Source organism: Chlamydotis macqueenii, chromosome 1 (genome assembly GCF_036417535.1).
Source record: "Chlamydotis macqueenii isolate bChlMac1 chromosome 1, bChlMac1.mat, whole genome shotgun sequence".
In the NCBI taxonomy this organism is placed as follows: Eukaryota; Metazoa; Chordata; class Aves; order Otidiformes; family Otididae; genus Chlamydotis; species Chlamydotis macqueenii.
This window is the reverse complement of record NC_141556.1, coordinates 63,957,765-63,971,118: the sequence shown is the minus strand read 5'-3', so window position 1 is coordinate 63,971,118 and position 13,354 is coordinate 63,957,765. Positions and strand designations below refer to the sequence as shown.

At 39.8% G+C, this 13,354-nt stretch overlaps 1 protein-coding gene across 3 annotated transcripts in view; it reads left to right on the top strand.

The window, feature by feature from the left end:
• Window positions 1-13,354, top strand: part of BRAF (B-Raf proto-oncogene, serine/threonine kinase) — a 91,973-nt gene that overhangs the window by 72,626 nt on the left and 5,993 nt on the right. For 2 of the 3 annotated variants that reach the window (XM_086754873.1, XM_086754859.1), the window contains 5 exons: window positions 390-436; window positions 2,158-2,276; window positions 3,055-3,186; window positions 5,802-5,936; window positions 7,120-7,273. In XM_086754873.1, the coding sequence (XP_086610999.1) occupies window positions 390-436; window positions 2,158-2,276; window positions 3,055-3,186; window positions 5,802-5,936; window positions 7,120-7,273 (587 nt within the window). The remainder of the gene's footprint in view (window positions 1-389; window positions 437-2,157; window positions 2,277-3,054; window positions 3,187-5,801; window positions 5,937-7,119; window positions 7,274-13,354) is intronic. The other variant, XM_086754865.1, reaches the window with a different exon arrangement.

The following is a 13,354-nucleotide window of genomic DNA, read 5'->3' as shown; positions in this document are numbered from 1 at the left end:
TGTGAATAGCTCGAAAACTGTCTTGACAATCACCATTAAGGCTGGGAGGCAGAACCTTCAGCACTGAATGGCATGTCAAAAACTACTCAAGTTCTTTTATTGTTGTTCTGAATATTGAGTTAGAACTGAAAAGCAGAAGTTGGTGCGTAATTGTTATTTTATTCTTCAGTGCCGTGGGGCTTGAGCTGGAAATCTAAGCTTTATTTTATGTTTGGTTTTTTCCTGTGACTGTTGCAGGAGCTGTCATGGTTAACTGAAGTTTAACCACCTTGATAAATATGTGCAATTTGAATATCTACAGAATTTATCTCTCAGTAATACAGTGAATCATGAGTTGTTAATTAGTGAAATATCATTTAATCCACCTAATCTATGATGTTCCTTTTCAGTTATTTGCATGCCAAGTCAATCATCCACAGAGACCTCAAGAGTAATAGTATCCTTTCCCAGAGATGTGATTGTGGAACGTGGCAGCATTCCTGTTTTTTTTTTTTTTTTTTCTGCCAGAAATGAACTTACTCATGTGAAAAGCTGGTCATGTGTGAATACTTGCAGAGTTGAAATTTCATTGAGAAGGGGTAATATCACTAGTAGTAAAGTAAGGAATGTTAATTGTTTCTATTGATGTGATTGCAATAACATAGCAAGTTTTGTTGTGGTATGTTGTGGTTTTGTTTAGTAAGGGGGGGCCTAAGGTGGCAGCTTCTGTAGGAAACTGCTAGAAGTTGCTCCCCTTTGTTCAGTGGACTCGGCCGGGCGTAGGGCGGACCCGCTGCTGGCCAAGGCCGAGCCAATTGGTAGCAGAATGTTCCATGATAACGCCTCTGCGATAACGTATTTAAGAAGGGGAAAACAGGAAAAAAAGGGAGGAGAAGATGTGAGGCAGCTGAGCGGGGGGCAGAGAGGGGGAGGCGTGAGCCTTGTGGGCCTTGCAGGCCTCACCCTCTGGCCTCCCACCAGGCGGCCTACTGGGCCCAACTCAGCCCAGCCTGGCTGCAAGAAGTGGAGAAGAGATGAGAAGTGAGTAAGATGTAAAAAGGATCCTGAGAGGCATCTGCCAGCCTGTTGTGAGGAACGGCTGCAGACGCCAAGGTCAGTGGAGAAGGAGGGGGAAGAGTAATGCGGCTCCTGGCCAAGGTTCCCCTGCAGCCCATGGTGATGACCATGGTGGAGCAGGTTGTCCCCCTGCAGCCCATGGAGGTCCATGGAGGGGCAGAGATTCACCTGCAGCCCGTGGAGGACCCCACGCTGGAGCAGGTGGATGCCTGAAGGAGGCTGTGGCCCGTGGAGGGCCCGCTGGGGCAGCTGTTCTGGAGGGACTGCACTCCGTGGAAGAGATGACCCACACTGGAGCAGTTTCACAAAGGACTGTGGCCCGTGGGTGGGACCCCACGATGGAGCAGGGGAGGAATGCGAGGAGTTCTTCCCCCAACCATGACACAGAGGCGTAAAACAACACATGATGAACTGACCGCGACCCCCATTCCCTCTCCCTGCTGTGCCGCTCAGGAGGGGAATGTAGTAGAGATAATGTTAAGCCCGGGAAGAGGGAGGGGTGGGGGGAGGTTATCTTGTTCCCTGTCTCATTCTCCTGCTAGTTTTAGAAATAAATTAATAGTTTTCCCCAAGTCGAGTCTGTTTTGCCCGTGATGGTAACTTTAAGGATTTTTTCCCTGTCCTTATCTCAAACCTTGAGCTGTTTTTCCTTATATCATCTCCCCCTATTCTCTCGGAGGGTGGGGGGAGCGAGAGAGAAATTCCATAGTCTGGTCCCAGTCAGGGCTGAACTATGACATGGTATCACAAAGATTTTTGCGTCCTTTGTTTTTTACATGTAATGAAAGATTACACTAGTTCACTCATGGAATATTTTCAACTCTTCCCGTACTTGGCATTTCAAGAAAGTACTTGGCATTTAAAGGATGCCACCTGGGCCATACTCTGTTCAGCACTGGCCCAGTCGTTACTTATGTAACCCTTACGTACCATAATTTACCACACTGGCTGCTTAGAAGCTGTGTTATACAAAAACCTTCTTCAGTGGTGGTGAATGGTTAAAACTGTTATCTCTAATGTTGCACATTTGTAGCTGTTTATTGTTCTTGTAGGACAGGACCAGTACTGCTTGTTTGTTTTCCCTTAACATTTCCCTCTTAGATATTTTTCTTCATGAAGACCTCACAGTAAAAATAGGTGATTTTGGTCTAGCTACAGTGAAATCACGATGGAGCGGATCCCATCAGTTTGAACAGTTGTCTGGATCTATTCTATGGATGGTAAGTAAGGGGGAAGTGGGGTGTTTGTTTCAACAAGTGCAATTGCTTTTCTAAGCAAAGTTTCTAAGCACACTGACATATTCAAGCTGTCTTAAGGTGGAAAAGACAAGCAGTAATAAAAGTACTAAATGAATACTTTTCAGTTCTTCTTCAAGTGTATGTTTTCTAGTAGTCAGCAAAAAAAAAACTTTAGTATCTTCATTCCTTATTCTGAAGTTTAAACTGAAAAGAAAATGGTGGCCGTGGCTAAGGAAAAAGGGTATGATTAATCCCAGATTGAGGAGAAGGTGAGAAAAGCCATGGTAAACATCCTGCAAAGGAGTAGAGGAACTAGCTCTGCCAAAAGTAAGATGCTCTTAAGTTTTAAGGATTCAAACATGGTTACTCTCAAGAGGTTGTACAACTTCCTTAAGAAGTATAGTTACAACTTCCTGTGCCACTCTGCTTTCTCATTTACTCCCTGAAAAAAACTGAAGGCTCTGTTAGTTGGCATTATTTTCAATGTTGTTATAATTCTAGTTTCAAAATAGCTTCTCGGCCTGGACAAGGTCATTTTGTTCTGTCGCAGAGGAATAAAGGGATCACTCAGCTGAAATGAACCAATGAATTTTGAGATTAATGTCAACATCCACTCTATATTAGGACCTGGAAATACCTGAGAGCAAAAGTAGACCTTGCATCTGTTATACTCTGGACAAGTCCATGGTTTGTTGCTGGTATGTGAGGTGCAGCCTGACATGGTGAAATAAAAACTTAACTCTTTCCTTTTATGGTACAGGCACCAGAAGTTATTAGGATGCAAGATAAAAACCCATATAGCTTTCAGTCGGACGTGTATGCGTTTGGGATTGTTCTTTATGAATTGATGACTGGACAGTTACCATACTCAAAGATCAACAACAGGGACCAGGTAAGGGAAGGGACTGACACCAGTCAGCTGCGGCCTGAAACGCAGATTGATTCAGCCTTGTGAAGTGCACATTCTGGTGTTGTGTGTGTTTGATTTGTGTTTCTGATTCTGATGTTATGAGATGACGTTTCTGCATTTTCTATATCTGCCTCAGCCACATAGCAACAATTTACTTACTTCTCTTGAGGTTTTTTTTGTTCTTTTTTACTTCAAGTATAGATTTTCAGCCTCTGAGCTGGTTGCCAGGATACTTATTAGGGAGAAAGCAGGTTACTTAATAGTAATCTAGTTTAGAATAGTTCTGCAAAGGCAAAATGATCCTCCATATGTTCAGTTATTCCGCTTTCCCCCCACCTTGCCTTGAGTAATAGTTCAGCAACAGGATTCACAAAGTGGAACTGCAATCATCTTGCTGAATGTTTTATATTCATTTTGATCTTGAGAAATGCATACAGCACCTAATTGAATTTCAGGATATCCAGATTTCTCAAATCCTGCTTGATGGAGTGTATGACTTTGCAGAGAGTGTGAATCCTGTAAGAAGATTACTTAATTGTGAACAAATATTCCCTAAATCTAGTGATACCACGCGCCTGCAATGTGTCTCCACAGGATAAGCATGTTTGCGAAGGCATATCCAATTCATTATTTCTCTGTCTAATCTGAAAATAGTATCTGTGCATCTAGATCTTTGGTGTAAACTATTCCACGTCTAGCTGACGATATATTTTTTGTATCTGAGTCCCCATCCCTTGTTTTTTCACTGTCAGTACTTGAGAATTGCAACCATAGCAACGTTCATCTGTGAATGCCATTTTATAAGGCTGCTTCCGTATGTGTCAGAACACTTCATCCCAATTCATCAAATTCGGAGTGACTCTTTTTTTTTTTTTTTTTCCTTTTGAAAGAAAGGAAATGTCCAGGTTTCTGGCCAGATTGATATAGCCTTCTAAAAGCAGTATTCAGGCTTTGTTTTGTTTTTACCTTTTGAGATTTGGAAGATGAACTCAGTGGTGTGGATACTCACAATTGAGTGCTGAAGCAAATTTTAAATTGCAAGTGAAGCCAACATATAAATGTGATCTGTTGTCTTGAATTTTGTCACTCCTAGTCTGTTGTCTGAAAAGTCATAAATTTTGTTTACTCTGTGTTGGTGCATCTACATCAGCTGCTACGACATAACGAAGAATCTTAGTGAGCAAAGCATCGTTCTTGTTACACCTCAATGTTTCTCTCACCGGTTTTTTTAGACAGCCTAGGACTGTTCTTGTAATGATATTCTCTATTCTCTAGTTAAATTAAAAGTTTAGTCCCTATATTATTCGTAAAGAGAGTATTGGAAACTTAAATAATAACAGGTTTTGAATAATTTCAACTTAAGTAATGGAATTATTTAGAAAAGAGTAACTTCTGGGTGATGTTAAGCCTCATTGCAGCAGAGGTAAGGGATGGAGTAGACAAGTCTTTACTATGAAACGCTGCTCTGGCACATGGGGATTTCTAAGGAAACCATATGGGAGTTTTATACTCCTCCTTGATGCCAACACAGATGCGATTGAATCAGAAAGTTGAAAAAGGACCAGAATTGTGTTAGTGTAAATAACATGTATAGCTTGCTTGAGATGTAGGGTTTTTCTGTGGATTTTTTTGCCAGTGTCAAGATACAAAATAGTTACACTTCATTAAATATAAGGTGTGATACACCTGCAGAGTCTGTCTGAGTATTCAGAAAAGCTAGTGATTATCTGCTGCAGCTTGAATGGATCTTTGATTAGCTAGTTTGAAAGGGCTTTTTAGTGTCAGCACAACTAGGGTACTCAAACCACATTGCATTTGACCTTGGTTTCATATGATGATGTTTGATGGTTTTTTATATATCCAAGAGAGCATTAACCATATTTATACTTTGCTTTCCTGCTTTCTATTAATTTACTTTGGTTTATGCTTAAGTTTTATCTTCAGGTGAAATATAAGCCTTCCATGTTAAAGCAATTACTGTAAAAATGCAAAGTCTGTCTGTCTCCTCTTCTACAGAGGAGAGGCAGTTTCTCTTTTTCTTTTGTGGGTTTTTTTTTAGGGGGAGGGGGTGGTCAGATGTCAAGAATAAGCTTGTGGGGTGTAAAAGCATGAAGGAATTTATTCTCGAAAGAAACAGATTTTTACTATCCAAAGTCGTGTGTTTCTTAAAATGCCTTTCAGTGTGCACTTGCTGTTGACTTATATTATAAAACAAAATATTTATTTTTATAGAATATTTATTTTTAGGCATTCTCTTCCTGCCACAGAGTTGCTTATTCTTGGTTTTGTAACAATTTTTGACACCAAAGGACTGTGCCTTAGATGGTTATTGCTATAAATGGTAACCATTTACTAGTGTTCAAGTTTCACAGAAATCTTTCTTAGGAGGAGGAGGACAAATCTAATTTTGTCTCTGTACTGAACAGGTTAGCAAGCATTACTGTAAGAAACTTGGCAATTTCAATAACAGATGTTTCCTGGGAACAGAAAACTTGCTGCTGAGACTAAAACACTCTAGCAAAATGTTCATCTTTTGTTACTGTTCATTTTGTGGATTCATCTTCTTCCCCTTTCATATTTTTTCCCCTTAAATAAAGATAATTTTTATGGTGGGACGAGGATACCTATCTCCAGACCTCAGCAAAGTACGGAGCAACTGTCCAAAAGCTATGAAGAGACTAATGGCAGAATGCTTAAAAAAGAAAAGAGATGAGAGACCCCTTTTTCCACAGGTGAGAAATGTTCCTCTTTAGTTCTCAGTAGACTTTACAATTCAAATATTAAAAACAAAGATCAGTTATGCACTCACTGGCCAGTTCAACATTTTTTTTTATTAGTGCTGTAGCATGACTTCATAAGAGTACTGATTCAGTACCTGGTTAGTGCTGTTTAATTAGAAATCATAGAATCATAGCATCGTTAGGGTTGGAAGGGACCTTTAAAGGCCATCTAGTCCAACCCCCCTGCAAGGAGCAGGGACATCTTCAGCTAGATCAGGTTGCTCAGAGCCCCGTCCAGATTGGCCTTGAACGTTTCCAGGGATGGGGCATCCACCCCCTCTCTGGGCAACCTGTTCCAGTGTTCTGTCACCTTCATTGTAAAAAATTTTTTCCTAATATCTAATCTAAATCCACCTCTCTCTATTTTAAAACCATTACCCCTTGTCCTGTCACAACAGGCCCTACTGAAGAGTTTTTCCCCATCTTTCCTGCTCATTTTCAATTCAAAAAGCAGGTGTTAAAATTACTTGTGTAGCTGGAAAAGCATTTATGTGTTGGAGAAAGTTTTAACTGGGAGACAGTGAAATTAATGATCACAATTAGCCACACAAATTAGAACTTGCTCTGTATGTTCTCAGAAATCTTTATACCCCTCCTCCTTGTTCTCCCTCAAGCTTTGTAGAGGGAAACTGAATGTTTTCTCACAAAACTCGATTTACCGTGCCTCGTGATGAAGGTTTGATTTCTAAAAGCTTGGGGGGGGACACCTTATTTTTTGTTGTTGTTTGGGATGTAATCAAAGCGTTTTCCAAAAATAAGGAGCTCCCCCTGCTGGCTTTATGGTAAACGGTATTAGGCAAACCGCTGCCAAAGCTGTGTTCATGTGCAGCGGTGGTAGGGATAAGGTACCTGTGCCTAAACAAGGAGGCAAATAAAAGGCACCTATATTCGTTGTGCTTACAGAGGGAAATCCATAGGGCCTTTTGAAGGGAAAAATAAGACAGTTTCTTCCCAAGAGGTCCTTTTCAGCTTCTTGAGGATATAAACATCAGAGTACAATGCAGTAATCTATTTTTAAAAGTTTCTCTTTAACTTTGTGTATAAATGTTTTTGCTGTACTTAATTAATGTTCTCCCTTTGATTCTATGAGACTTTGAATCAGCAGGTTTGATCACTTATTTTCTCCCGATTTCAGATTCTTGCCTCCATTGAGCTTCTGGCCCGGTCATTGCCAAAAATTCACCGCAGTGCATCTGAGCCCTCATTAAACCGGGCTGGTTTCCAGACAGAGGATTTCAGTCTATATGCTTGTGCTTCTCCAAAAACACCCATTCAAGCAGGGGGATACGGTGGGTTTCCAGTACACTGAAAAGAAATGTGAAAGCGTGTGCCTGTGTGTCTGTGTGCTAGTGTGTTCCTGTGCGTGCAACACACGTACGGTCTCAGTTCCTACCAGCTGTGTTTTTAAGGTTTACTGAGGGAATGAGGACTCACTTCCTAACGCTGGGCATTAAATGTCCTGAGCACGAAGTCTGTTGGTAAGGAATGCCCTGGGAACAGCTGGCGCAAGAAGAATTATAAGGTCATGTAAGAGATATGGGAAAAGTCACTTCAAAACAAGCAAAAGTCCTCTTAAGGTCATTGGGTGTCATTTTTGCTTGCCTGTGTCATTTTTGCCTAATTTAGTGGTCGGAATTAGTTACTCAGGAGCGTATTTGATTTTGATCTACTCGAGCTGTGGTGGGATTTTTTTAACTTCAGTTGAGGTCATTATGTTTGAGCGATAGGCCTCAGATTCCTCAGTTAGTAATGCTACTCGTATGTGGGAAACAATTGGAAAAATAAACTTAGCTTCAAGGCTGAGCACGGTCAAAACTTCTTATGGTCAGCAGAAGTGAGCAGATACAACACAGAATCCAAAGAAAGACCTTAGAGATATGTGACTCTTATTTTGAAAGCTGAAGTTTAAAATAGTACTCTTTAGAGAACATCTCTTCTTGCAGAGAGGTGGTGGTGTGGGGGTTTTTTTTATTTTTTATTTTTGACTGAATACCTTCTTATAGTTTAGACCATCTTAAAATGTTTTATTACAATGCAACATAGAAGAAATTCTGAATCTGCTTTTGCTGAACTGGAAAAGTATTACTGGTAATGGTGGCTGTACTGTTCAATTAGGATGGATTTCAAAATTAAAAAAAAAAATGTTTTAAATCTCAAGCATAACCAAATACTTTAAGAGAAAAAGGCTGCTAAAACCCATAATGGGAAAAGAGGATTTGAAAAATCAGTTGTTTTCCTGGAAATCAGTATTATGCCATGAATTCTATTGAGATGGAAGGTTTTAATTACTTTAACATTGTTGAGAATACCACTGAACATGCTTCTGTTCAGTGATGAATTGGTTTTTCAGTACCATAGAAAAGCTGCTAGTTTGGTAGTTGTGAATCAGTTAGACTAGATATCTAACTGAGAAAGCTAGACACCTTACCGAGATCCTGTCAGCTCACTTCACAGATCGTGTTTTTCTCAGGAGCATTCCTCTGGAACAGGTGAATCGGAGTAGTGGTTCAGGTTGTATCAGTCTTTAATGTCAGATATGAAAACAATAATATTATTGACTGTGTTCTTGCGTATTTTTAAATTAGTTACGTGATTTTGTTTGTTTTAAACTGCTAGCTATTTTCACAGATTCTTCTGCATCGGTAACAAGCTATTGCTGCTCTCGTTACGACTTCAAGGGCCAGGAGTGTTCTTAGTGGCTTCTGATTTATATACTTATAGAGAGATTTGCATGTTGCTACCAATAGTTTTTGAAATAGATCAGAAATTCAAAAAAGGTTTTCTTTTCTGCTGTCTGGCAACTGATCTTTTTAAAACAGGAGGCAGAGTTAGAGAGCTTGAAGAGATGTACGCAATTTCTACATTTTATGGCCAGATTCTAATGGTCTTTTTGGCTTCTACTGTCGGAACAGCTTGGGAACTAACTTTTCTCATGTTGTTAGTAAAGAAAAGTCAGCTGTTGAAATCTATCTCTGTGGAAATAGTTATGGAGATTGAAGTTGTTGTTTTAGAAAATCTGTTTCCCATCTTTCTGGTAGCTTCACTTTGTCTTGGCAAGCTTACCTTAAAATGAAAACAGGATTTAAGTGGTTTTTTCCCCTCTTATTAATTCTTTTTTTTTTTTTTTATTCTAGACAGTGAGGAGGAATGTTTCTTAAGCTTTGGGGTATGGTATTCAATACAAGTAGTGTTATCCTCCTTGTTATTAAGATTGTTCTTCTGTGCTATAGGAACTACAGTTATGGGGGAGGGAATGCTGTCATCATTAGACACATTTGACCCCATTTCCTGCTGTATGGTCAGAGCATTAGAATTCTTCCTGTGTCATCTGTTCTTACGCATTGAGCGTGATTTGGGATCCATGGCCATAACATGATCTTAGCTTCTCAGTAAACATTTTGTGAAGCCTAAAAGGAGGCTGGATTTTGTGGATCATTAACTTTATCTGACATAAAGGCATTTAGGGCTTTAACTTCTGTAGTTTGTAATTGCTGCTTCAATTAGATTTGGGAACGTATGTAGGGGAAGACACCTAAATACACCTGTGGATTTAGGTCAGTGTTCTCAAAGATGCAACTCAGCTATATTGTTTAGAAACAGATACCTATCAGTCCTGAAAACAGGTCTGTGGAATTCCAGGCTTTTCTGGAGGGGTGATTTATACTATGTGAGATTCTTTCTTCCTTTGCTTCGCTGCATCTCAGTATAGAAACAAAACCTGTCTTGGTACTTTCTGGAAGGACCAGATCCTCATAAACACTGCTGTATATTCTTCTGAGTATACTAATTATCTACATCAGTGTATGTTCCAAATTTGTATTTAGCCAGTGGATGGTATCCATACTAGAAGATGAGCACAAGATCCAACAGAAAACTCCTTTGTTATACTTTTTTCTGTCCCTGTGAATGTAATCCAGGCAAGGTGTTGGAATTTGCTGTTTCCCTTTGATAAGTCAGTTACTCTCTACTTCAGTAGATAAGGCTGGTATGAGCCTGGAAGGGAACCATTCTTCTCCTTACGATTCTTCTGAGAAATGTGGTATCTACTCCAGGATAATGAGTATCCTTAAGATATTGTGTATATATACATTAGTAACCTCATGAATCCACATAACTTACAAATCTGTAAGAGTAGAAATTGGTAACTGCATCTTAAATCCTTCAGGAATCAGAGGCGGCAGGTTTGCTCAGAACTTGTCCTCATAATATATTCTTTGGATACAACGTGAAAGAACTTGATCATCTTTTTAGTACAGATTTTTTTAAAGTGTGCATTTAAAATTGTTTCCACTTGCTTTGCATGTGACGACCGTGAAAAGACTGTAGCAACTAACTTGAAAGGGCTCTGAAGAAGTGTAGATTTTCAAATGCTATCCATCCTTTGGAAAGGCATTTCTTTGTTACCAGTCAAAGGAAGTATATGAAGTTTGGCTTGGTAAAAAGCACGTCAGATGTCTGGCTCACAATGAATAAAAATGCCTGTTGTTTTTTTTCACATCCCAAATCACTAAGGATGTGATTTCATAGCTTCATGGTGAGCTGATCTCATTTGGAGCAGCCACCACAGCCCAGCTCCTTAACCTTGCACTGGCAGATGCTCTCCAGTTCCACAAGTCTGTTCCACAGAGCTGAGGGGGTTCCCCCCACCACCAACAGAGCAGCTCTCAAAAAAATTGTTAGAAAACTCTCCTTGTCCACCAGCCTGAGCTGGCATTTGCTAGGCCAGCTCCTTGAGCCATCTTGCCTCAGGGACAAGTGCTGCTGTGGCACAACGAGCAGGTCATTGCTCTGCAGCTCAGGTCAGCAGGGAGAGTGAGACTGCAGCAGTCCCAGTTTACGTTAGCGCTGGCCGTTACGGAACAGCATCCAAAGATTTAGCAGGGCAGAATCAGGATGATCATGTTCCTGCAGGACAGGCCATATCAGAGCAAATTCCTAAAGCTGTTTTCATTTCGCCCATTCATTGCTCTCAGGCAAGACCTTCCTGTCCTGCTAGAGAACGGTGAATTCACAGTTCTAGTTACTTCATTTATCTGTTTGCATCTAAGTCTCAGGAAGAAGTTGCCCATGTTCTCTCTCCCTCTCCTACAGATGGGATTTCTTTCAGAAAATAAAATAGAAAGGGTGACAGAAAGCATTTTAGCTACTCCTCAGGAAATCCAGTCGACACCTAGCAGGATGGAGGATTCCTGTATGTGGATAGGTATAGCCATCTATATTCCTCATCAAGGGAAGGCTGTTACTGGTAACTGCATTTTATACGTGTTCAATCAACATAATCCCATTATTAGATGAACACATTACCTATTTTGGTCTCCTATTGATTTAAGATCAGATCAGCATCTGAATTTTGAAAGGAGAGATTTACTGTTAACTTGTCAAAGAAAATGTCTTTACTAAGGTTTTACTTAAATGGCAGCAAAGTCTGAAGAATCACCTTTTTATAGCTACCATTCTATCTAAAATGCTTCTTTACTTCTCATCCTGTTTTTCCATTGCCCTTTCTCAATTAATGGTTTGTCTTTTATATTCTGAAATCCCTGTATGACTATTAAAAGCTGAATTATTACCAGAAATGGGCAGAAGGACAAGATGAGTAATGAGGGAGCAATCTCTTGTTTATAAATTGATCTTTAATCAGCAGTTTAGGAAAGCAGACTGAAAAATAAATTAGGTAGAGCATGTTTTGAAAGTGTAGCTAAGCATGAATGTCATTTTTAAAAATTAGCCTTGCAAGCAATACTTGATGACATTTTGTCCTTCTCTTAAAAGAAAAAAAAAAAGTACAAAAATTTAGGTGTTTCTAGAAGATACTGTGAAGAGAGTTGGGAGATGAGTGAAATGTGCCACAGAGAAGCAAGAAAGATTATCAAATATTTAGGGTATTTTAGAGCAAGAGCTTTATCTGTTGGTACAACTAGTAAAATAGGCAATTAGATCCATCGTAAAGTTTTTATTCTTTTGTCGTTACAACTTAAACCTACCACCACAGTCTATCAAGACACACAGAGCTTGAGGTCTGTCACAGCCCCCTGTGCCAGCCACCCTTGCCTTAGACCTTAGGTGTACTCCCTTCTCATTTCCTACAACGCACAGAGCCTTCTCCTTGCTTTCCTCGTGTTCCCTTAGGTCAGTTGGATCAGCTGTTCCTACCGGGCCCTGTAGATGCCTTTCCTTCCTCCTCCCCGTGCAGACTGCTGATCACTCTTGGTTCTCTTCTTTATAAAGCAAGACACTCCATGGAATTAATGCTATCAGCCTAAAGTTCTGTTTGCAGGGATATTTCTTGTTTGTTTCCAATCATCAGAATAAGAATCTTTAAGAAAAAAGAAAGCCAACAAAACCCTTGCTCTTGAAAGGATGGAAGAACACCAAGATAGGGAGCAGTTGCTTGAACGTAATGGCCTTCAGTGCGTTCCTGTTGAATGGAACAAAGGTTCTCTTATGTCTGCTTGTCACTCCTTCGTTATTAGGGGAGCTCTAAGGAGTGCTGTCAAGAAAGGGGTGTAAGTTAATGTGAAACCCAACAAGGAGAAGTTACATGTACATTTCTCTTGCTCCTGAGTCATTTTGGTTATGCATAGTTGGACACCCCTCCCTAAAAATCCTATAGAATACAATTTCTTTGTGAGTGGCAGCGAAATTTTTTGGCTAAAGTATAAGGTTAAGAGGATGGATATCTTAGATTCAGCTTCTATTCAGTGCTCTGGCAAACTTCTTTAGGCTTTGGGCAGCAATTTTACTCTGTGCCATAGTTTCATCGTCTCTAAAATGTGACTAGCAGTCTATCTCATGGCATGCTGATACTAAATAAACTATGTAGAATTTCAGAAGATCACTACATAGAATTATTGTTTATTCAGTAATTCTGAAGGAAGCATGGGGTTGCTTTATTTCTTGTGCTCCCTATTAGCGAGGCCTAATTTCTGGTTTGGGAGTGAGCAGGCAACCTCAGCATTCCGAGGTTTTTCTCACAGTAGGTTGCTATGTTGGTCTCTAAACCAGATTCTAGCATTCTTTAATACTGGTTTAGTAGTCAGGCACTTTGTATAGTCTTTAAGATTAGCAGGTGTGTCAGATAGTTCTTTGTTATTAAACCAGTTTCACACCAGAATAGAAATAAGTTTGCAGTCTGACACATTTATTGCAATTGTTGCTTTTCAGGAGGACATATGTGCAATAAGGAATTTAAAGTGAAATTAAACTGACACATTTTGTTTTCAAATGCATGATGAATTAAACTTTGCTTGAACTTTCAGACCTTTGTCTTGGGAAGAATGGGTACAGCTTGCTTTCAAGATATTCTTTTTCGGTAAAATATGCTGGGTCTGTATTCAATGTTCTGTCACTATGTATTCTTTTGTGCTTTA